The sequence below is a fragment of the Equus przewalskii genome, chromosome 5 (genome assembly GCF_037783145.1).
Source record: "Equus przewalskii isolate Varuska chromosome 5, EquPr2, whole genome shotgun sequence".
Taxonomy (NCBI): Eukaryota; Metazoa; Chordata; class Mammalia; order Perissodactyla; family Equidae; genus Equus; species Equus przewalskii.
The window spans coordinates 31461284-31483634 of NC_091835.1; the positions used below are offsets into that span (position 1 = coordinate 31461284).

At 43.3% G+C, this 22351-nt stretch overlaps 1 protein-coding gene across 13 annotated transcripts in view; it reads left to right on the forward strand.

The window, feature by feature from the left end:
* Positions 1-22351, forward strand: part of SLC6A13 (solute carrier family 6 member 13) — a 38648-nt gene that overhangs the window by 4890 nt on the left and 11407 nt on the right. For 7 of the 13 annotated variants that reach the window (XR_011540245.1, XM_070620457.1, XM_008543549.2 and 4 more), the window contains 6 exons: positions 4681-4746; positions 13001-13135; positions 15692-15832; positions 18725-18809; positions 19487-19619; positions 20509-20643. Coding sequence is in view for 11 of the 13 variants with exons in the window: in XM_070620457.1 (XP_070476558.1) it covers positions 4681-4746; positions 13001-13135; positions 15692-15832; positions 18725-18809; positions 19487-19619; positions 20509-20643 (695 nt within the window). In the remaining 2 variants the exon portion in view is untranslated. The remainder of the gene's footprint in view (positions 1-4680; positions 4747-13000; positions 13136-15691; positions 15833-18724; positions 18810-19486; positions 19620-20508; positions 20644-22351) is intronic. The other 6 variants (XR_011540246.1, XM_070620459.1, XM_008543553.2 and 3 more) reach the window with 1 other exon arrangement.

Below are 22351 nucleotides of genomic sequence, written 5' to 3' on the forward strand. Positions count from 1 at the left end.
ACAACAGCAGCTGGAGGGAAGTGTTTCTGAGGGGCTCTGGAGCTGGAGGCTAATGCCCAGGTTTGCTCTGAAGGGCATGTCATCCAGGGCCACTGGGTGAATTAATGGAAACGTTCCTTTGCCAAGGTAAGGGGGACTAACCAAAGATACGTATGGTCATTAGAGGAACCTAGACATACCTATTTTTCTGTTTTTTGGTGTTCCCAGTGGTTTAAGCCTTCTGTCGACATTTAACTCCCCTCGCCTCCCAAGGAAAACAAGCTCCTACAGAGAATGGGCCCTAACACTTCATCTTGTCATCTGTCTCTTTGTCAAAGAAGAGACTGAAGCATCTTTATGATAGGATCCTTTGCTGCTAATGTGGGGAAGGAGGGTGAGGACAATGGAGACCAGTTAGATTGGTTTGACCCTTTTCCTCCCTGGCTAGTCATTTTATTTAAACCCGTGTTTCTCAGATTGGGGCTTGGACTCCTCGGGGATGAGAGAAATACTCTGAGCGAGTTCTGGAGAACGATGCTGGGCTGCTCTGGGTGTACAATGCTCAGGTCACGTATGCTGTCAGCCTGCTCATGGGCCCTCTCTCTAGCTTCATAGCTTTGAATAGCCACTTTTGTGCTTGGGGTGAGGTGGGGTTGGGATAAGCTGGGACTTTATTATTGTTAATATTTGTTCAACGGCAAGGTCAGAGATGAAAAAGTCCCCAAAGTGTAATTTTAGTTTCAAACTAAAGTTACAAGTGATGTCTTCTTTGGTTCCTTCCAGCTTTTACATTTGGCAGATCTAGTTTAAAGTGAGTTCCAGTGCAGGGAAAGGGCTGAGGCAAGAATATGACGGAAGAACAGGCAACAGTTGAACATTATAGTTGAAAACCAGAGAAGCTGAGAAGGTGGTGCAAAGAAGCCCATTCAAAATCAGGTGCAACTGGTAGGCTTTTTAGGGAGATGGATGGGAGGGACGCGGCCTCAATCATCTCCTAGGTAAATACCCTCCCTGCTGTCCAGGACCTGTGGCCAGTCCACCACAAGCACCTTCCTCATCCTGATGGCTTTCTAGAGTGTCCAGTGTCAGTCAGTGGCCCCAGCATGGGGCCAACCAAGTCCTGCCCCTGACTGTGTCATTCAACAACAACTACATACTGAGGGCCTACCATGTGCCAGAAATTATCGTAAGTGGTTGGGATACACCTATAAACGAAACAGACCAGTTCCCTGTCCTCTTGGGACTTACATTCTAAAAAAGAGAGACAGCCAATAAACAATAAATATAGTAAATAGGAAAATTATATAATGTATCAGAAGCTAATAAGTGCTATGGAAGAAAACCGAGTAGAGGTGGGTAAAGGGGATCAAGAGTGAGAGGAGGGCCGTCACGTTGAGAACATTTGAGCAAAGCCTTGCCAGGAGTGAGGATGCTGACCAAGTAGACAATGGGGGTGAAAGTGCTCCAGGCAGACGAAACAAAAAGCTTAATGGTCCTAAAGCAAGAGGCTGACTGGCTTCTTAGCCGAGCTGCCAGGAGGGCAGTAAGTGGAAGGTGAGGTGAGAGAAGTAAATAGGGTGGCAGTGGCAGATCATGTGGGTCCTGGTCAGCTACGGGAAGACTTTGGCTTTTACTCTAGTGATGAGGGGAGTCACAGCAGGGTTTTGAGAAGGAGTGGCATGATCTTAGATTCTAAAATAATCTCTATGGCTTCTATGTTGAGAACTGACAGTAGAGGAGTAAGGGCAGAGGAGACCAGCTACAAGGCTAAAAATCTCAGAGTCATCCTTGATTCGCTTCTTTCTGTCATAACTGTTGGCTCTACCCACATACCCAGATCCTGGGTCCTGTAGAACATGGGCCTTCGGCTGGACCCTCTCCAGCTGCCTGGACCCTGACTGCCAATGGAATGAATTCCTCCACACCCAGAATATCTCGGACTGGAGACCCCACGTGAAATATGCAGAATCTGACACTTCTCATCACCTCCACTGCTACCACTTGGTCTAAGCAATCCAAGGATTTTAGCCTGAGCAGGTAGTAGGAAGGAGTTGCTGTTTGTTGAGATGTGAAAGTCTATGAGAGGTGCAGGTTTTAGGAGGAAAATAAGGAGCTGAGTTTTGGGAACGTTGAGTTGAGACATCTATCAGATATCCAAGTAGAGCTGTCAGCTAGGCAGTCGTGTGTGTGAGTCCAGAGTTTGTGAGAGAGATCTGGACTGGAGATATAAGCTTGAAAGTCATTGGATTTTGATGGTATAAGAAAAGAGATCAAGGAGCTTAAAACATCTGGGAGAGGGGCCGGCCCGGTGGCGCAGTGGTTAAGTGCACGCGTTCTGCTTCGGCGGCCCGGGATTCCCCGGTTTGGATCCGGGTGCAGACGTGGCACCGCTTGGCAAGCCATGCTGTGGTAGGCGTCCCACATATAAAGTAGAGGAAGATGTGTATGGGTGTTAGCTCAGGGCCAGTCTTCCTCAGCAAAAAGAGGAGGATTGGCAGCAGTCAGCTCAGGGTTAATCTTCCTCAAAAAAAAAAAGAAAAAAGATCTGGGAGAAGGGGAGGAACCAGCAAAATAGACAGAGGGAGAGAAACCAGTAAAGTAGGATGAAAACCAAGAGAATGGGGTATTTGGAAGGCAAGTAAAGCAATGGTATCAGGGAGGAGGGAGAGATAACTACATCAACTGCTGCTGAAAGGTTAAGAAAGACGAGGAATGAGAATTGATCGTTGGGTTTAGCAGCATTGGTGACATTGTAAGAGCAGTTGCAGTAGCGTGCTGGGGCAAAGACTGGTTGCAATAAGTTTAAGATAATGCAGGAGGGAAAGATTGGAAATAGGGAAATATATATGGGCAAAACTCAGGAGTGGATGAAATTCATCTCTTCTTTCTGTATTCTCCCTCTGGAGTGGAAATAAGCAACGTGAGTGCTGCATGGTAGTATAGTGCCCAGTGTGTCCAGCGATGTTGGGGATAGGTCTCATGACTGGTGAAGTTGCTAAAGAAGCTGCACATTTGAACTCTTTCCCCAGCTCTCCACCCTCAACTCCCAGGAGGGAGAGCAAACCTGGTCTTTCTCCAGGGCCTGTCCAGCTAAAGCGCTAGCTGTGGGGATGAGGAGACTGGGTAAGCTGAGAGGCATGATGCAGGAGAAGGTGGTAGGAGGGGGTTTCGGCAATAGGATGCAACTCTGCCAGGAGGGAATTTAAGTGAGTTGCCTGCCAGTCTCAGCCCAGACAAAACAGATCATCTGCCAATCATTTTATACTTCATTTCTAAATCGGTTGTTGAAAACTGGGGGCGGAGGTCACCTATGCTGAGAATCTTTGGTTTCTGCCAGTCTTAGAACAGCAGCTAGAGACCGCCTTGTGTGACCACCGATGCTCCTTTCTTCCCTGTCCTGTCCAAGCCCTCCTCCCTTCTGATCTTCAGTCTCCAAACACCCAGATCCTGGTGCTTCAGAACACGGGCTTCCAGATGACACCCCTCCAGCTCCTTGGAACCTGGCTGCTGACAGACTGAGTTCCTCAACACCCAGAATACCTGGGACTGGAGACTCCATGAGTGTAGCACAGCTGGACCTCTCAGAAATAGGGATCTTAGAGGGGAAGGACTGTGGGGGAAGGGCAGCAACACAGTAAAACTCAGCTCCAGACTGTAGGGAGAGAGCGCATAGACACCAATGTAAAGGGGAGAAATGGCACCTGGCATCACGGAAGACTCTTCCCCTTGATGCTATTTGTAGGTGCTAAAGAACAAAGAGAAACGAGGAGCGCTTTTCTTCGTATGAGAGTAATACTTATTTTAGTAGCGCGTGACCATTTGTTACTGTTTTTGGTTAATTACTCAGTGCCCAGTATTGGTCAGATTAGTGTTGATTAGAGCATATAACTGTTCATGTATGCTCACTGCTGTGTTGCTCATGTGGACTATCATTAGTTTGTGTCTTAAAAAATGTCACCTGGAACATTACAGGTGACATTACACAGTGTGCTCCTTTTAAGAAGAGTGGCCAGCAGAATGATTCCTTCTAGGATGGGCATGTGGTCTCTCCCATTCTGTAGGGAAAAATGCCGGGACATTTTAGAATTGTGGGGAAGAGACTAACGTGGGGCATACGCGGGAGCAGGTAACTGTGAACTCCATCCTTCATCTCCAGGACTAACTCCATTTTTCAGTGGTGGCGCCTGGGGCTTGGGTGGGAAAAGAGGCAGACTGCCCTATAGGACTCCCCAGTCTGCACCTGGGTCCTTGGGTTCCATTCTGCCCCTCACAACTTCCCCACTTTTAGGCCAGTGGCCCTGCCTGGTGGATGTGGACCTTGTCCCTTGTGGCATGCTGCCCAGGTGCTCAAAGAGGGAGAGAAGGAGGGGAACAGAGCTGACCATAGGACCCAGTGCTGTTAAACATTGGCTTGGTTTGTTGGGAAAGAGCAAGGAGCATACAGATGTGGAGGAGAGGCTTGACCTAGGCGGAAAACTCAGTTCGCTCTCTATCCTGTCTCTCTCTTTTATCCTCTCTTCTCTCTTTCTTTTCTCTCTCTCTCTCCGTTACTGCAATGTTTCCAACCCTCATCAGTGACTGTTCACATAAGCTATGGGGCTCTCTCTTCCCTAATTTTCCACTCCTGCCCAAAAAGTCTTGGATTGACTTATGCACTTATTAGCCTGCATTGTTTACGATCTTTATTTCTTTCTCCTTGAGGTAATCAAGTGTTTCCCTCAGTGCCTGAATTATGGATGTGTGGACTACATGCCAGAGGTTTGGAAGGTGAAGAACTAGAGAACGCTAGACCCCATTAACTTTTGCTTGAAACAGTTTTTTTTTTTTTTTGAGGAAGATTAACCCTGAGCTGACATCTGCCGCCAATCCTCCTTTTTACTGAGGAAGACTGGCCCTGAGCTCACATCCGTGCCCATCTTCCTCTACTTTACATGTGGGATGCCTACCACAGCATGGCTTGCCAAGTGGTGCCATGTCCACACCCGGGATCCAAACTGGTGAACCCCAGGCCGCCAAAGTGGAATGTGTACACTTAACCGCTGTGCCACCGGGTGGCCCGTGAAACAGTTTTATTAAGATATAATTGACTTACAGGGGCTGGCCCCGTGGCCGAGTGGTTAAGTTTGCACGCTCCGCTGCAGGCGGCCCAGTGTTTCGTTAGTTCGAATCCTGGGCGCGGACATGGCACTGCTCATCAGACCACGCTGAGGCAGCGTCCCACATGCCACAACTAGAAGAACCCACAACGAAGAATACACAACTATGTACCGGGGGGCTTTGGGGATAAAAAGAAAAAATAAAATCTTTAAAAAAAAAAAAAAAGATATAATTGACGTACAATAAATTGCACATATTTAAAGTGTACAATTTAGTAAATTTTGACATATCTATACACCCTTGAAACCATTGCCTCAAGATAATGAACATATCTGTCACTTCACAAAATTTCCTCCTGTTCCTTTATTTCAACTCTGACCTCTGCTACCCCATCCCAATGCAACCACAGACCTGTTTTTTTGAAATATATATATATTACAGCTTTATTGGTATGTTATTGATATATAATATAAGTTTAAGGTGTACAATGTGATGATTTAATACACTCACATATTGTGAAATGATTACCACAATAAGGTTAGTTAACACTTCTGTTCCCTCACATAATTACCATTTTGTGTGTGTGTGGTGATAACATTTAAGATCTACTCTCTTAACTTTCAAGTGTATAGTACAGTATAATTCACTATAGTCACCAAGCTGTACATTAGATCCCCAGAACTTACTCATCTTAATGGCTGGAAGTTTATAGCCTTTGACCAGTATCTCCCCATTTCTCCCACCCCCTAGCCTCTGACAACCACCGTCCTACTCTCTATTTCCATGAGTTTGGCTTTTTTAGAGTCTACATGTAAGTGAGATCATATAGTATTTCTCTTTCTCTGACTTATTTTACTTAGAATAATGCCCTTGAGGTCTTTCTCTGTTGTCTCAAAAGGCAGAATTTCCTTCTTTTTTTATGACAAAATAGTATTTCATTGTGTGTATGTGTGTGTATATATATCTCTATACACGTGTATATGTATATCTATACATGTGCATCTATCTATCTATATATATGCCCCCACATTTTCTTTATCCATGCACCTGTTGACCAATGCTTAGGTTATTTTCTGTCGCTGCACATTAGTTTGCATTTCTTAGAATTTTATATAAATGGAATCTTGCTGTATGTACTTTATCTGGATTCTTTCGCTCAGCATAATTATTTTGAGATTTTTTGAGTATCAGTAGTTCGTTCCTTGTTATTACTGAGTAGTGTTCCCTTATGTGGGTATACTACAATTGGTTTATCTGTTCTCTTGTTGATGGACATTTGGATTGCTTCCAGGTTTTAGCTGTTACAGATAAAACCACTGAGAACATCTGGACACAAGTCTTTGTATAAATACATGCTTTCATTTCCCTTGAGTAGATACTAGGAGTGGAATGACTGGTTTACATCGTAGGTGCGCTTTTAGCTTTTTAAGAAACCGCCAAACACTTTTCCAAAATGGTTGCACCATTTTACATTCCTGCCAGCAGTGGATGCAAGTGCCAGTTTTTCCACATCCTCACCAATACTTGGTCAGTCTTTTTAATTTTAACTTCTCAAATTGGTGTGTAATATTATCTCATTGTCATTTTAATTTGTATTTCCCTAATGACTAATGATGTTGAGCATCTTTTCATGTGCTTATTTGCAACCCATATATCTTCTTTGGTGAAAACCTGTTCAAATTTTTTGACCATTTAAAAAAATGGGTTGTTTGTTTTCTTACACTGAATTTTGAGAGTTCTTTATAAATTCTGAGTACAAGTCTTTTATCAAATATGCATTTTGCAAATATTTTTTCTCATTCTGTCTTATATTTTTCCTTTTCTTTACTTTTTTTTTTTTTTTAAGATTGGCACCTGGGCTAACAACTGTTGCCAATCTTTTTTTTTCTGCTTTATTTCCCAACCCCCCCCCCCACCCCCAACCCCGCCCAGGTGCATAGTTGTATATCTTAGTTGCAGGTCCTTCTAGTTGTGGGATGTGGGACGCCGCCTCAACGTGGCCTGACGAGCGGTGCCATGTCCAGGATCCGAACCCTGGGCCACCGCAGCGGAGCGCACAAACTTAACCACTCGGCCACGGAGCCGGCCCATATTTTTCATTTTCTTAGCAGAGTTCTTTTGAAGAGCAGCAGTTTTAAATTTTGATAAAGTCCAGTTTATCAATTTATTCTTTTATGGATCATGCTTTTGGTGTCACATGAAAGAAATCTTTGCTTAACTGAAGGTCTCATACATTTCCCTCCAGAAGTTTTGTAGTTTTAGGTTTTACATTTAGGTCTGTGATCCATTTTGGGTTAATTTTTATATATAATGAAGGTATTAATTGAAGTGCATTTTTTCGTGTATATGGATATCCAGTTGTTCCAGCATAATTTTTTGAAAAAACTATCTTTTCTCCAATGAATTACCTTTATACCTTTGTTGAAAATCAGTCGTCCATAAATGTGTGGGCCTGTTGCTGGACTCTGTTCTGTTCTATTGTTCTATTTGTTTGTTTTGACACCAAAACCACACTGTCTTAATTACTGTAGCTTTATAATAATATAAAAATAAGGTGGGGTTAAGCCTACAATTTAGTTCTTTTTCAAAGTTGTTTGGCTCTTTTAGGTCGTTTGCATTTTCATATGTATTTTAGAATCAGTTTGTCAATTTCTACTAAAAAGTCTGGAATTTTGACTGGGATTGCTGTGAATATGTAGATCAATTTGGGAAGAATTGACTCTTAGTAACATTGAGCCTTCTGACCCATGAACGTGATACCCCTCACCGTTTATTTAGTCTTCTTTAATTTCTCTCAGCAATGTTTTGCAGTTGTGGGTGTGCATATCTTTCATCAGATTTATTCCTAAGTACTTGATGTTTTTTGATGCTATTATGAATGGTACTATTTCTTACATTGTAATTTATGATTGTTGCTACCGTATGGAAATAAAATTGGTTTTTGTGTGCTGGTCTGGTATCCTGCAATCTTACTAAACTAACTTATTGGTCTCCTGGCTCTTTGGTACATTCCAAAGGGTTTTCTTTTCTTTTCTTTTCTTTTTAGAAACTTTATTGAGGCATTATTGACATACAAAAAGCTGTAAATTTTTAATGTATACAACTTGATGAGTTTGGAGGTAAATATACACTTGTGAAACCATTACCTCAATCCATGCCATAAACATGTCTCTCACCTCCAAAAGTTTCCTTCTGCCCTCTTTTTTATTTTAATTTTTTGGTGATAAGAACACTTAGTGTAAGATTTTCCTTAGAAAATTTTAAAGAAAACAATACGATATTATTAACTATAGGCACTGTGGTGTACAGTAGATCCCTAGGACTTACTCTTTTTGCATAACTGAAACTGTGTGCACTTTGACCAACAGCTTCCCATTTCCCTTCCTCAGCCCCTGGGAACCACTATTCTACTCTCTGCTTCTATGAGTTTGACTATCTTAGATTCCAAAGAATTTTCTATGGAGACTACCATGTCATTTGTGAATAAGGCAGTTTTATTTCTTATTTTCCAATCTGAATAACTTTTAATTCCTTTTCTTACCTTATTGCCTTGGTTAGAATCAATATTGATAGGAAAACTTTTGAATAGAAGTGGTAAGAATAGACACCCTTGTCTTGATCTTGATCTTGATCTTAGGGGTTAAAAAGCCTTTTACCACTAAGTATGATGTTATCTATACGTTTTTTGTAGATTCACTTTATCAGGTTGAAGAATTTTCCTTCTATTCATCATTTGCTGAGAGTTTTTATCAGAAATGCTGTTAGATTTGGTTGAATACTTTTTCTGCATTTATCGAAATGATCATATGGTCCTTCTTTTTAAATTTATTAATGTAATAAATTACATTGATTGAGTTTTTGAATGTTAAAACAACCTTGTCTTCCTGGATAACCCCCACTACACATTGTATTATCTTTTTTATATATTGTTGGATTTGATTTGCTTACATTTTGTTTAGAAATTTTGCATCTATGTTCATGAAACATATTGGTCTGTAGTTTTCTTTTCTTGTAGTGTCTCTGTCTGCCTTTGTTATTAGAGTAATGCTGGCTTTATAGAATGAGTTGGGAAGGCTTCCTTCCTCTTAAATTTTCTGGAAGAGTTTGTGTAGAATTGGTGTTATTTCTTCCTTAAATGTTTGGGCAATTCACCAGGAAAGTCATTGGGCCCTGGAGTTTTCTTTGTGAGAAGGTTTTTAAACAATAACAAAAAATTTCTTTAATAGAAAAAGGACTGTTCAGGTTATCTGTTTCTTCTTGAGTGAGCTTTGGTAGTTTGTATTTTTCAAGGAAATTGTCTATTTTACCTAAATTGTTGCATTTATTGACATAAAGTTGTTCATATATTTTCCTATTATCCTTTTACTATCTATAGAATCTGTACTGATGATACCGCCCTCATTTGTCATACAAGTAATTTGTATCTCCTAGAGGTTTATCACTTTTATTGATTATCTCAAAGAACCAGCTTTGGTTTCATTGATTTTCTCTATTGTTTTCCTATTTTCCATTTCATTGATTCCCATCTGATTTTTAAAATTTCCTTTGACTTACTTTGGGTCTAATTTATTTTTATTTTATTCATTCTTAAGGTAGAAGCTGAAATCATTGATTTGAGACTTTCCTTCTTTTATAATAATAGGTGTTTGTTGCTAAAAATCTCCCCCTAAGTATTACTTTAGCAGTATCCTACAGATCTTGATAAATTGTGTTTTCATTTGATTCAATTCAAAATACTTTTTAATTTCCCTTTTGATTACTTCTTTGACACATGGGTTATTTAGAAGTGTTACCTAATTTCTAAATATTTAAGGCTTTTCCAAGGTCATTTCTTTTCTTTTTTTTTTTTTTTAAAGATTGGCACCTGGGCTAACAACTGTTGCCAATCTTTTTTTTTTCTTTCTGCTCTATCTCCCCAACCCCCCCACTGTACACAGTTGTATATCTTAGTTGCAGGTCCTTCTAGTTGTGGGATGTGGGACGCTGCCTCAACGTGGCCTGACGAGCGGCGCCGTGTCCGTGCCCAGGATCCGAACCCTGGGCCACCGCAGCGGAGCGCTCCAACTTAACCACTCGGCCACGGAGCCAGCCCCTCCAAGGTCATTTCTTTTGTTGATTCCTAATTTAGTCAAAGAACATACTTTGTATGACTTGAATTTTTTGAAACTTAATGAGATTTGTTTTGTGGCCCAGAATACGTCTATCTTGGCAAATATTTGTTGTGTAGTTGAAAAAATTTGCTCTATTTCTCTCTGCAGTTCTGTCATTTTTGCTTCATATTTTGAGGCTCTTATTAGGTGCACATGCATTTAGGCTTATTATGTCCTCTTGATGAATCAACCCCTTTATCATTATGAAATGACCTTCTTTACCTCTGGTAATGTTTTTTGCTCTGAAATCTACAGTGTGTTATGTTAGGATAAACATTCCGACTTTCTTTTGATTAGGATTAGCATGGCATATCTTTTCCCATCCTTTTACTTTTAACCTATTCCTGTCTTGATATTTAAAGTGCATTTCTTTTAATCAACATATAGCTGAGTCTTGCTAGTTTTTTTTAAACCAATCTGACCACCTCTACCTTTTATTTGGGATAGTTAGCCTACTTACATTTCAGGCAGTTATCCGTATGATGAAGTTTAAGTCTGTCATCTTACTATTTGTTTTCTATTTGTCCCATCAGTTCCTTGTTCCCCTTTTCCTCTCCTTCTGCCTTTTTTTAGATTAATGGGATATTTTTTATTATTCCATTGTTGGCTTTCTTCTTTGTTGGCTTATTAGCCCTAACTCTTTGTTGTATTAGTTTCGAGATTGTTTTCAGTTTTGTGGCATACATCTTTAACTTAGCATAATTTGCCTTCAAGTGACATTGTATCACTTTACATAAAAGAACCTTACAATAATACACTTCCATTTCTCTCCTCCCAACTTTTGTGCTCTTGTTGTCATACATTTTATTTCTTCATTTATTATAAACTCCGTATTATATTGTTATTTTGTGTGTTTGTTATTGAGTTCATAATAGTTTACATCAATGTGAGATTTCAGTTGTACATTATTTCTTGTCTGTCACCACGTAAGTGCTCCCCTTCACCCCCTGTGCCCACCCCCCAGCCCCCTTCCCCTGGTAACCACTGAACTGATTTCTTTGTTCCAGTACTTGTTTATATTCCACATCTGGTGTTTGTCTTTCTCAGTCTGGCTGATTTCAGTTGGCATAATATATTGTTATTATTTTTGTTTAACCAGTCAATTATCTTTCAAAGAGATTTGAATAAGAAAAACTTGTTACATGCTTACCTGTGTATGTAGTTACCATTTTTAACATTGCTCATTCCTTTGTGTGGATTCATATTTCTCTCTGGCATCATCATTCCTCTCTGCCTGATTGATTATGATGTGCCTTGTTCTAGTGTTCATTATGTTTCTTATCTTAGGGCTCATTGAGTTTCTTGGATCTGTGGATTTCTAGTTTTCATCAAATTTGAAAAAAATTTAGCCATTATTCGAATTTTTTTCTGGCCCTTCTCCCTCTTTTATATCCTTCAGGGACTCCACCTACAATTATATCAGGTTGTTTGAAATTGTCCCACAGCTCACTGACACCTGTTGTTGTTTTTTTAGCTCTTTTTTCTCTTTGTGTTTTATTTTGGATAGCTTCAACTTTATGGTTCAAGATCACTGTTCTTTTCTTCTGCTATTAATCTACCGTCAGTCCCATCCAGCGTATCTCACACGTTGTGGTTTTCATCTCTAGAAGTTTGATTTGTGTCTTTTTCAATATCTCCCATGTCGCTGTCTGACTTTTTGAACATATGGAATACAGTTATAATAACTATTTTAATGTCCTCATCTGCTTATTCTAACGTGTAAGTTATGGGTTGGGTTCAATTGATTGATTTGTCTACTCATTATGAGTAATATTTTCCTGCTTCTTTGTTTTCCTGGTAATTTTTGATTGGATGCCATACCTGGCGATTTTTTCCTTATTGGTTGCTGAGTATTTTTGTATTTCTATAAATATTGTTGAGCTTTTTCCTGGGACCAGTGAAGTTATTTGATCCTTTTGGGTTTTACTTTTAAGATTTGTTAGGCAGAACCAGAGTTGTGCTCAATCTGGGGCTAAATATTCCCCACTATGAGGAAACACCTTCTTTTCCCAATGCCCTGTGAATCCTGAGATGATCCAGTCTGGCTGGTGGGAACGGGCACTCTTCTCTGCCCTGTCTGAGCACCCTTACTCTCAATCTTTTTGAATAGCTCTTTCCCTTACTTTGGGTAGTTTCCTCACACACATGTGCTGACCAGTACGCAGTTGAAAGACTCTGCCAGTATTTGGACCTTCCTGTCTGTGTAGTTCTCTCCTTCTGGTGCTCTGTGAACTCCCCTGTATGCTTTGGCAGCAGATAGAGTCCATGGTGGAGAAAACACCAGCATTTCTGGCATTGGTAGACTTGTCTCAGCCAATGATTGTGAAAACAGAAGCAGAAAGGATTACTAAAGGGAAATCTGATTTCAGCCTGCTAAAAGTCCCTATCTAACATTGAGAGCAGTCATTGCCTTGAAAAGAATTACAGTCTGTGGGCTGGGTTAATGCTCCTGGACATCCACGACTCAATGAACGCCTTGCTGTTGCCGCAGCTGTGTGTTATCTAGGCAGTAATTGATGTTCCATGGGGGCGAAGCTGGGTAGGTATAGATTGAAACTTCAGAGTGAAAACAGGGACTGGTTAGGTCCTAGGTAACTTGGTGACTCTTGATCTCTGCTATGGTTCCAGACATCTGGACAGATGTCCCCTGCAGTTTGGCATGTCCCCCACCCCTGGGATTCTGACTGGCAGTACGGGGTGGTAATGGGAGGAGACGAATGTGGACCATGAGGAGGCTAGTGCCAGGTAATGGACAGTCTGTTTCCCACCCACAGGTGCCTTTTTCATCCCCTACCTCATCTTCCTCTTTACCTGTGGCATTCCTGTCTTCCTCTTGGAGACAGCACTGGGCCAGTATACTAGCCAGGGAAGCATCACAGCCTGGAGAAAGATCTGCCCCATCTTTGAGGGTGAGTAGCTCTATCTGATTCAAGGGTATCTGCACTAGTGGTTATAAACGTTGATCAGAATGACTGGGTGGCTTAGCTGCAGTGCTGGTTGAGATAAGGCCCTGTGTCTTTATGTTAACCCCTCCACTGTGAGCTAATCACCCAGTCCATCAGAGAATGGAGGAGAAGATGAGGATGAGGATGGGGCAACGGCTTTAGCTTAAATAAGTAGAGTGCGAAGCTATTTTAGCGATATATTTAAAATATACATATAACAATGATTTTGTAGTTTTCTTTTTTAAAATTTATTTATTTTTTAAAGATTGGTACCTGAGCTAACAACTTTTGCCAAGCTCCTTTTTTGTTTTTCCTTCTTTTTCTCCCCAAAGCTCCCCAGTACACAGCTGTATGTTTTTTAGTTCTGGATCCTTCTAGTTGTGGCGTGTGGGATGCTGCCTCAGCATGGCCTGATGAGGGGTGCCATGTCCACATCCAGGATCCGAACCAGCGAAACCCCGGGCTGCCAAAGTGGAGCACACGAACTTAACCACTCAGCCTCAGGGCCAGCCCTTATGTTTTTTATTGCAGTAACATTGGATTATAACATATAACTTTCAGGTGTACATCGTAATATATTTCAAATTCTGTGTAGATTACATCATGTTCATCACCCAGAGACTAATTACAATCCATGTATTTTTCAAAACATATGTAATCAATTATAAAACATTTTAGAATAGAATTTTAAATGAGAAAAAATATCATTAATAATTCTACCATCTTGACACAATAGCTGTTTAAAATTTAGAATATTTTATTTCAATATTTCTCTATAGGGTTTTCTTTAAGTTTCTATTTTGAAATAATTATATATCCACAGAAAGTTGCAAAAATAGTACAGGGAGGTCACATGTACCTTTCATCCAGTTTTTGCCATGGTAACATCTTACATGAGTATAGAACAATATCAAAACCCGGAAATGACGTTGGTACTCTCCACAGATCTTATTCAGATTTCACCAGTGTGCATGGACACCCATGTGTGTTATGTATAACTCTGTGTAATTTTATCACACCTGTAGATTTGTGTAACTACCATCACAACCAAGATACAGAATTGTTCATCACCACAAAGATCTCTCTCATGCTGCCCCTTTATAGTCACACCAACCCTCCCCTCCCCAACCCTAACCTCTGGCAACCACTAATTTTTTCTCTATCACTATAATTTTGCCATTTTGAGAATGTTATATAAATGAAAGCATTCAATGTAAAACATTTTGAGATTGGCTTTTTCGCTCAGCATGATGCCCTTGAGATCCATCCAGCTTGTTCTCACATCAATAGCTCATTATTTTTTATTGCTGAGTACTATTCCATGGTGTGGTTATACCACAGTTCATTTATTAATTCACCCACTGAAGAATGTTTGGATTGTTTCCAGTTTTGGGGATTTTATTTCATTCATTCATTCTCTCTCTGTAGAGTTTATATATCCACTATATGGAATATATACAGTGTATTTTTCTGTTTTCAGTTAGTATTATTTTCCATTTTCTACACAACAATCATTTAATGATTGCATGAACTTCCGTCAAGTAGATATATCATAATTTACTTAACAGTTCCCTGTTTTGGGCTTCTTGCTTATATTCAATTACTTATAAAATTGCTATATTCTGCTATCGTGTATTTGTTGAGATAGCTTTTCCCCCCTTTTTGGGAATTATTTCTTTAGGATAAATTCCCAGGATTAGGATCATTGCATCAAATGGACAATCAAATTGATGTCTCTTGATCTAGCTTATTATATTCCCCTTGGAAGTGTACTGACTTACATGTCACTAGACATGAGTAAGCATCTTTCCCCCATATCTTAACAACTCTGAGTCATCCATGGTTCCCAAAATTGTCTGCACTTTGGAACCACCCAGGGACCTTCAAAACATCCTGAGGCCTGTACCCCACCCCCAGAGATTGTGATTTAGTTGGTCTGGGGTCTGGTCTGGGCTTTGGAATTTTTAAATATCCCCAGGTAGTTCTAATATGCAGACAAGTTTGGAAATCACTGTTACATCATTTGTAAGAAGTTTCACCAGGGCTGTAGGCGCAGAATGGTACCTCATTATTGTTTCATTTTGCACACCTGCAGTTATTAGGGAGGCTCTATTTGCATTCTCTCCTATGTGAATTGTCTGTTCCTGCTCTTAACATGTTTTTTTATTTCAGAAACCTATCAGACTAATTCCAGGGTATATTGTCTATTGGAATCTTGAAGTTTAGTCTTACACATTTAAAAAGTAACTTTGAATCAGTGAACTTTCAGAACTAATCACGATGGAAGTGCACAGGCAGCTGGGTAGTGCAGCAGAAGCAGGGAGGAAAGTCCTCTCCCGACCTGAGGAGGGCTATTGGTGCTGCCGCACACTCCTGGCTCCTGGAGAGGGAGCAGGGAGCCAAAGCCGAGGCCCCAGCACTTCTTGTTTTAGGGCACAGACAACGTGTGCAAAGCCTCTCCTAAACAGGGATGGGTAGTGTGTTCGGTCCCCGGCCCAGTTCTGTCGTCTCCCTCCGCAGGCATCGGCTACTCCTCCCAGGTGATCGTCGTCCTCCTCAACACCTACTACATCGTCGTTCTGGCCTGGGCCCTCTTCTACCTCTTCAACAGCTTTGCCGTGGACCTGCCCTGGGGAAGCTGCCGCCACGAGTGGAACACGGGTAAGGCCATCTGCAGAGATCCGTTTCCTCCTGTTGCTCTGCTGCGCTAACCAGGAGTGGGATTGTCCCCGTGTCCCGGGCAGCCCAGCACCGGCTTAAACTTGGGACTCACTAGGAATCTGCCAAGTCGATCGTGGAGATCTTATATCAAGGATAAGAGCGAGATTTCACCAGCATCACCTGCAAAATGTCAGAGACTTTTTAAAAGAAAATTCATGTGTTTGGGGCTGTCCCAGGGGCGGAGTGGTTAAGTTTTAGGCCCTCTGCTTCAGTGGCCCAGGGTTCGCGGGTTCAGATCCCAGGACGGACCTACACACCACTCATCAAACCATGCTGTGGGGGCCTCCCACATACAAAATAGAGGAAGACCGGCACAGATGTTAGCTCAGCGACAGTCTTCCTCAAGCAAAGAGAAAAAAAGAGTGAGATTGGCAACAAATGTTAGCTCAGGGCCAATCTTCCTCACATACGCACACAATCGTGTATTCAATTATTCAATACATGTATGAATTCATGTATTATGCAAGTAGAACTGACTTCTTTTTATGTAGTTTAGCCATTTATTTATTTTCATTTGAAATGTGGTTAGTTTGATATATGTGTATATTTTTTGTTCATTTATTTATTTCTCATGTCTTCTTTCTGATGCTCTTTTAGGTCTTTCCAGCTCACAATTCACCTGGATTTAACCAGGGCATAAACTGTTTTGTATGTCAGCAATATAATTTATAACAGCAGTTAATTTTCTCCTGTGTTTATAAGACTATATGCGATTCTCTTATAAGACTGCAAGAGCTACCTATGGCCATGGAACTACTGAGTCTAATGCATTGAAAGTAACAAAAATTAAAAATACCTAGGGTAGTACTCAGGCAAATTTTCCTTCTTGACATTTTTGACATTTCTCCTAGTGAGTCTGATTTTCCTCAGAGCCTAGCATCTTGAATAGTATAGGACATCCTGTCAAGATGAAACAGCACTTTTCTGGGGGTGCTGAAGCTTCAAGGAAAGTGATATGGTTTAGAGACAAGAGCACTCAGCTGGCAGTCAATCATTCAAGGGATATTCATTGAGCTCCTGGTAAACGCCAGGCTCTGTTCTGAGCGCCAGGGAAGTAGTCATGCACGAAAAGGAAGTTCCCAGTGCCCTTGTGCAGTTTCCGTTCTAGCAGCGAGAGAGAGAGAGACAGAGACAGAGAGAGACAGTGAGAGAGAGAGAGACAGAGACAGAGACAGCGAGAGACAGCGAGAGACAGAGAGAGACAGCGAGAGAGAGAGAGCGCGAGAGTGAGCGAGAGAGAGCGTAAGCAAGATGAGGGAGTAAAATGCGTCGTGTTAGAAGAAGTGCTGTGGAGAAAAACAAATCAGGGAGGAGGGACTGGTAATTTTAGGGGTGTACGGGTGTACTTTAAATAGGGTCATCAGGGAGGGTGTTACTGAGAAGAGGCGCTGGAGTAATGCTCTGAAGGCGGAGAGAGAGTGAGCCATTGAGGGTGCAGGGGGCAAACACCAAGTGCAAAGGCCCTGAAGCAGTGCTGTCCTGTAGCATCCAGGGAACGGCAAGGCTGGAGGAGCTAGAAAGGAGTGAAAAAGCAGTGAGAGACAGGGTCACAGGCCATGGGGTAGATTGAATAGGGCCATGGAGGTGATTATAGGGGTTTGGGCTTTTTTCTCCGAGTGGGATAGGAAACCTGTCAGAGAGTTTCAAACCAGGCGTGACATAAAGTGACTTAAATGTTAACAAAATCACTCTGGGCACTGTCTGGAGATTTGGCTAGGGAGGCAAGAGTAGAAACTGGAGGCCAGTTAGGGAGACATGAGATGGTGGTGGCTGCCTCGGGGTGGTGGTAGAGGCTCTAAGGAGAAAGTTCAGGTTCTAGGTATTTTGAAGGTAAAACATACCCAATTTGCTGAATTGGATTCTAGCCCTCACTTAGTCACTTATAAGCTAGGACAGGCCATTTCTAAGAAGATTTACTTTTTCACATGTACAATGGGAAAAACACTATCCATCTTAATATTTCCCAAGACTGTTGTACTAATAAAATGTAAAAAAAGAATGTGAACACTGTTTGTGAAACTCCAAAGTCATATACAGATAATTAAGAGCCATTACTTATTGAGTACTTTACAGACATATTTTCATTTAATCCCCTTCTCAATCCTACAAATGTGCATTCTTTTATTTATTTATTTATTTTTTGCTGAGGAAGATTAGCCCTGAACTAACATCTGTGCCAATCTTCCTCTACTTTATATGTAGGTCACCACCACAGCATGGCTGATGAGTGGTATAAGTCCATTCCCTGGGATCCAAACCCGCAAACCTGGGCCGCCGAAACAGAGCATGCCTAACTTAACCACTGTGCCCTGGGGCCAGCCCCCAAATGTACATTCTTGTGTACATTTTAGAGATGGGAGAAGTGAGGCTTAAAGAGTCACATGGTGAATAACCAGAAGGTCAGGATTCAAGCCAGAGCCTCCTGACCTTGAACCTCTGCTCTTAGCAACTCTGTCACATCACTTCCCAGGAGGGCATTCTCACTATCCCTCAAAGGCTGTGACTTTCTACAGGACAGTTACCTAGAAATATGTGTGTTTTTTGAACCAGATGACATGCAGAGCATCTTTTCTGATGCTATCTGATCATGCTTTAATAAGAGTATGTACCCAAATGTTTATAAACCCATGTGAGAACGTGTGTGAGAGAGGGTGAGGTGGGTTTGTTGAGGTTATTTTATGTCTGAGGATGTTTTGTATAGACAACTTCCGCCCAGTTCCTTTCAGATACTTTGCTTCCCATTCTCCCCAAATTTCCCTCCACTCTCTCCAGTCATGTCAGGTATTGACTAATGATCCTTCTCTTTCTTCTTACCCTGGGACCCATGGGCAGAACACTGTGTGGAGTTCAAGAAGACCAATGGCTCCCTGAATGTGACCTTTGAGAATGCCACCTCTCCTGTCATCGAGTTCTGGGAGTAAGTGAGGCCGTTTCCCCGCCCCGGTGTGGGCTGTGTGTTTGAAAGAAGGGCCTGGGGATGGGTTCAGGCAGTGATGACTCTCAATGGACACCAAGGGAAGAATTCCCGTCTCCTTCTTTGGTGGCTCTTTCACCTAAGTGGCTTTTTTCTGTTGTGCCTATATTTGTGGTTAATGCAGAACTGGTTTCAGAGATGGGAATTTTGCAACTGTTCTCAGGCTGTGCCTGCCTTTCTTCTCCCATGTGCCCACCCACATGTTAGATAGTGCACATGCATGTGTGTCCACATTCCTAACCTACCCTCCTCACTTCAGCTGCTTATACATTGCCTCTTGTCTGCCCCTCCTCCAAATATTGATATTCATCTAGGGCATGATTCCTCATATTGAAACATCCTAAAACCCTGGTTGAGAAAATATGTGTTTGCACCTTCTTCTCTAGGTTAAATTGGTACTCAGCTTCCCAGAGCAAACTTACCTGGGAACAGTTTCTATTTGCCTCCTTTTATATCTATCCCTATCTCTGGGCAAAGGAGAGCCTCATGGATCTGAGTGAGAAGAGCTGAGAAGCTTCTGGACAAGACCCTGGAGGCATGGTTCCACTGCCCGAGACACGTGGGCTACAAAATTGAGGCTGACAGCAAAAGTGGAGCCCGGCTCAACCTTCTTTCCTCAGGAGGCGGGTCCTGAGGATCTCTGATGGCATCCACCACCTGGGGTCCCTGAACTGGGAGCTGGCCTTGTGCCTCCTGCTTGCCTGGGTCATCTGCTACTTCTGCGTCTGGAAGGGGGTCAAGTCCGCGGGCAAGGTCCGTGTTGGAGAGCTCCTGGCACCTCCCATCCCAGGACTCCCTGCCTCACTGGGGGCTCAGTCACTTAGGAGTGCCCTAAGTTGTAGCCTGGTCAGGGATGGGAGGGAATGACCCAGCAAAGATTTTATGTGACCCCTGTCCTTGATTCTGTGCCTCTCCTAGATTCAAACCCACGTCCTTCTGGTATTTGGGGAATTAAATGGAAGAGTGAGAGAGAGAGAGAAAGGCAGGAAGGACGCTTCCAGAGGAATTCAATCTTGGAAATATACCACATGTGTGGGCACATTGCACACTGACCACAGTTCATGGCTCCCTATTTCATGCAACAGTTCTTTGGAAAAAGAATTCCATTGAGACTATCAATCTCAAAATGATTCTCAACCAACCCAAGAACGTGGGGGACTCTTTGCCTTAGAGTGTATGAGGCATTAGAGGGCATTTTGAGTTCTTCTGGACTCTTGCCCTGAGGCCTCTGACAAGGCTTCCTTCCTAATCTGGCTGCCTGGTTGTGCTAAGCTCGTAAGCTCTGTGAGGACAGAGATCATGTGTTACAGATCTTTTCATACCTGACAACCCTTGCCATAATTCCAAGCACACTTGTTGGGAGAATGCCCAAGTTCATTCAGTCACTCAACAAATATTTACTGGGTATGTGTCAAGGGGAGGGTAAGTGCCTTAAGCTGGAGGGAGGAAGGGGAGGTTGTGGCTTCTGGCAGAGGGGAGACGAAACTGAACAGCTGTGGGGTGAGAGGGAGTGAGCCAAAGAGGAACTCCCTTGACCTCTTCTGTAGGTGGGGAGCTCCTGCCTCCTGCCTCTGCTGCTGAGTCTCCAGCTCCCTCCTTCCTAACTCACAAAGTCTTTGTCTCTCATCTGCCCCTTGGTCAGGTGGTGTACTTCACAGCCACATTCCCTTACCTCATGCTGATGGTCCTGTTAATTCGAGGGGTGACACTGCCTGGGGCAGCCCAAGGGATTCGGTTTTACCTGTACCCAGACCCCACACGTCTGGTGGATCCCCAGGTAAGAAGCCACAGATGAGGGAGATCCCGTGGCTCTGGAGGTGCTTGAGCTACAGGCCTTCCTTGTGCTCAGGTCAGGCATCTGCTCCTGGCCAGACCCTGAGGCCTCTGTGGTGTGTGTGGGTCTCCAGACATCTGTTAGCAGCCGTTTCTTGTCTCCCTCCTTGGTTTACAGCTGCCAGGGAACCCTGCCAGGGGGCCCTGAGGCCCTAGTGGTACTTCTCAGGGGCCGCAATATGTCACTAACAGCCTTTTCTCACAGGCTGGACCCCTTTCCCCACATCCACCCAGCCCATTTTTGCGTTTTTTTCTCTTGGCAATCTCATTTCACACTGAGCTTCCTCTATTTCTTGACCCTCCACCAGCCCCCTCTGGTTCCCTCCGTGTGCCCCCGTGGCCCATTCCTGGGCCCCAGTTCCCCAGCACCTCGCAGCAGGGCTGGGCTGGTGTTGAGTTTCCTGTCAGTTGTCCAGAGGTCACTGCCTCTCCTCTCCCCTCCCCTCCGGCCTGTCCTTCACAGTCCACACTCTGTCTGCTACAGCTAGCTTCTTCATGGCCCTGCGCAGGGAGGGGGTGGTGCTACTTGCTGACTGGAGGGGTTGGTAAAACAGGGCCTGAAATAAGAAGCCACTGCCTCTGATGGGTTTCTTATCTTCTCCTGTTTGGCAGCCATTTTGAAAGCTGGCAAAGCCAGGAGGTGTCGAGGGCCGGAGGGGAGCGTGGGTAAGCTCCACCCCAGAGCCCCTAAAATGTGTTACCCAGCTACATGCTCTGTGCCTCCCTGGCACAGAGGTCGCCCTTCCTGGGAGTGTGTGCACAATGTAGAGACCTGCCCTCAGGGGCTGGAGGAGGCTCTCTGTGTCTATAGAAAGGGCCCTGAGGAAACTTCAGGTGGGCGGCTCTGGGCACAGAGAAGACTAACTATTGGATGGCTTTTCAAACATTTTCAGTAGTAAGGCACCAACACATTCGCTGAAATTGCTGAGAGGGAGCGAGAGAAAAGGGAGTGACACACATTTCCACAGTGCCTGGGACTCAGCGCGCGCACAGAGGCGGTGGCTCCCCCTCGGGCAGAACTCAGGGTGATCCAGATGCTAAATTGTCCTCAAGTCTCCCAGCCACCCCTGGCAGAGTTAGGACTTCTTCCTGAGTTCTGCTGGGGCTGCCGTGGCTCCCAGAAGCCAGGCTACTCCTGCTGAGAAGCTTCCCCACGCAGTCACGTAGCCTTGGTCCTCAGTACTTCTCAGTGATCTTCTGGTGGGCTGCGAGCCTATCCTTCCCCTCTCCCATTTCTTACACATGATAGAGATACGGATGGCTGCTGCATCGTCTCTACAGGGTGCACAGGGGCTGCTGTCAGCCTCTGGAGGCAAACTGGAGAGCCAAGCTGTTGAAGCTAGAAGGACCCCAGAGATTATCCAGTGCAAACTCCTCATTGCACAGATGAGCAACCGAGGTCCAAGGTCACGCAGCAAGTCAGTGGCAGGCCAGATAAAGCGTATTTTTACTTTGTGAATCATAAGCCCCTGGACTTATCTGGAACAAGGGGTTGTGATGGGGAGTAGGTAGCAAGCAGGAGGTTGTGGGGGCAGGAGGCTTGAGGGAAGGCTTTCAAGGCAGGTGTGGAGTTTGGCTTGGATCTCCTATGCGAGAGGGAGCCGTTGTGGTTCTGGAGCAGCAGAGATACGACCCAGTGGCTAAGCTACCAA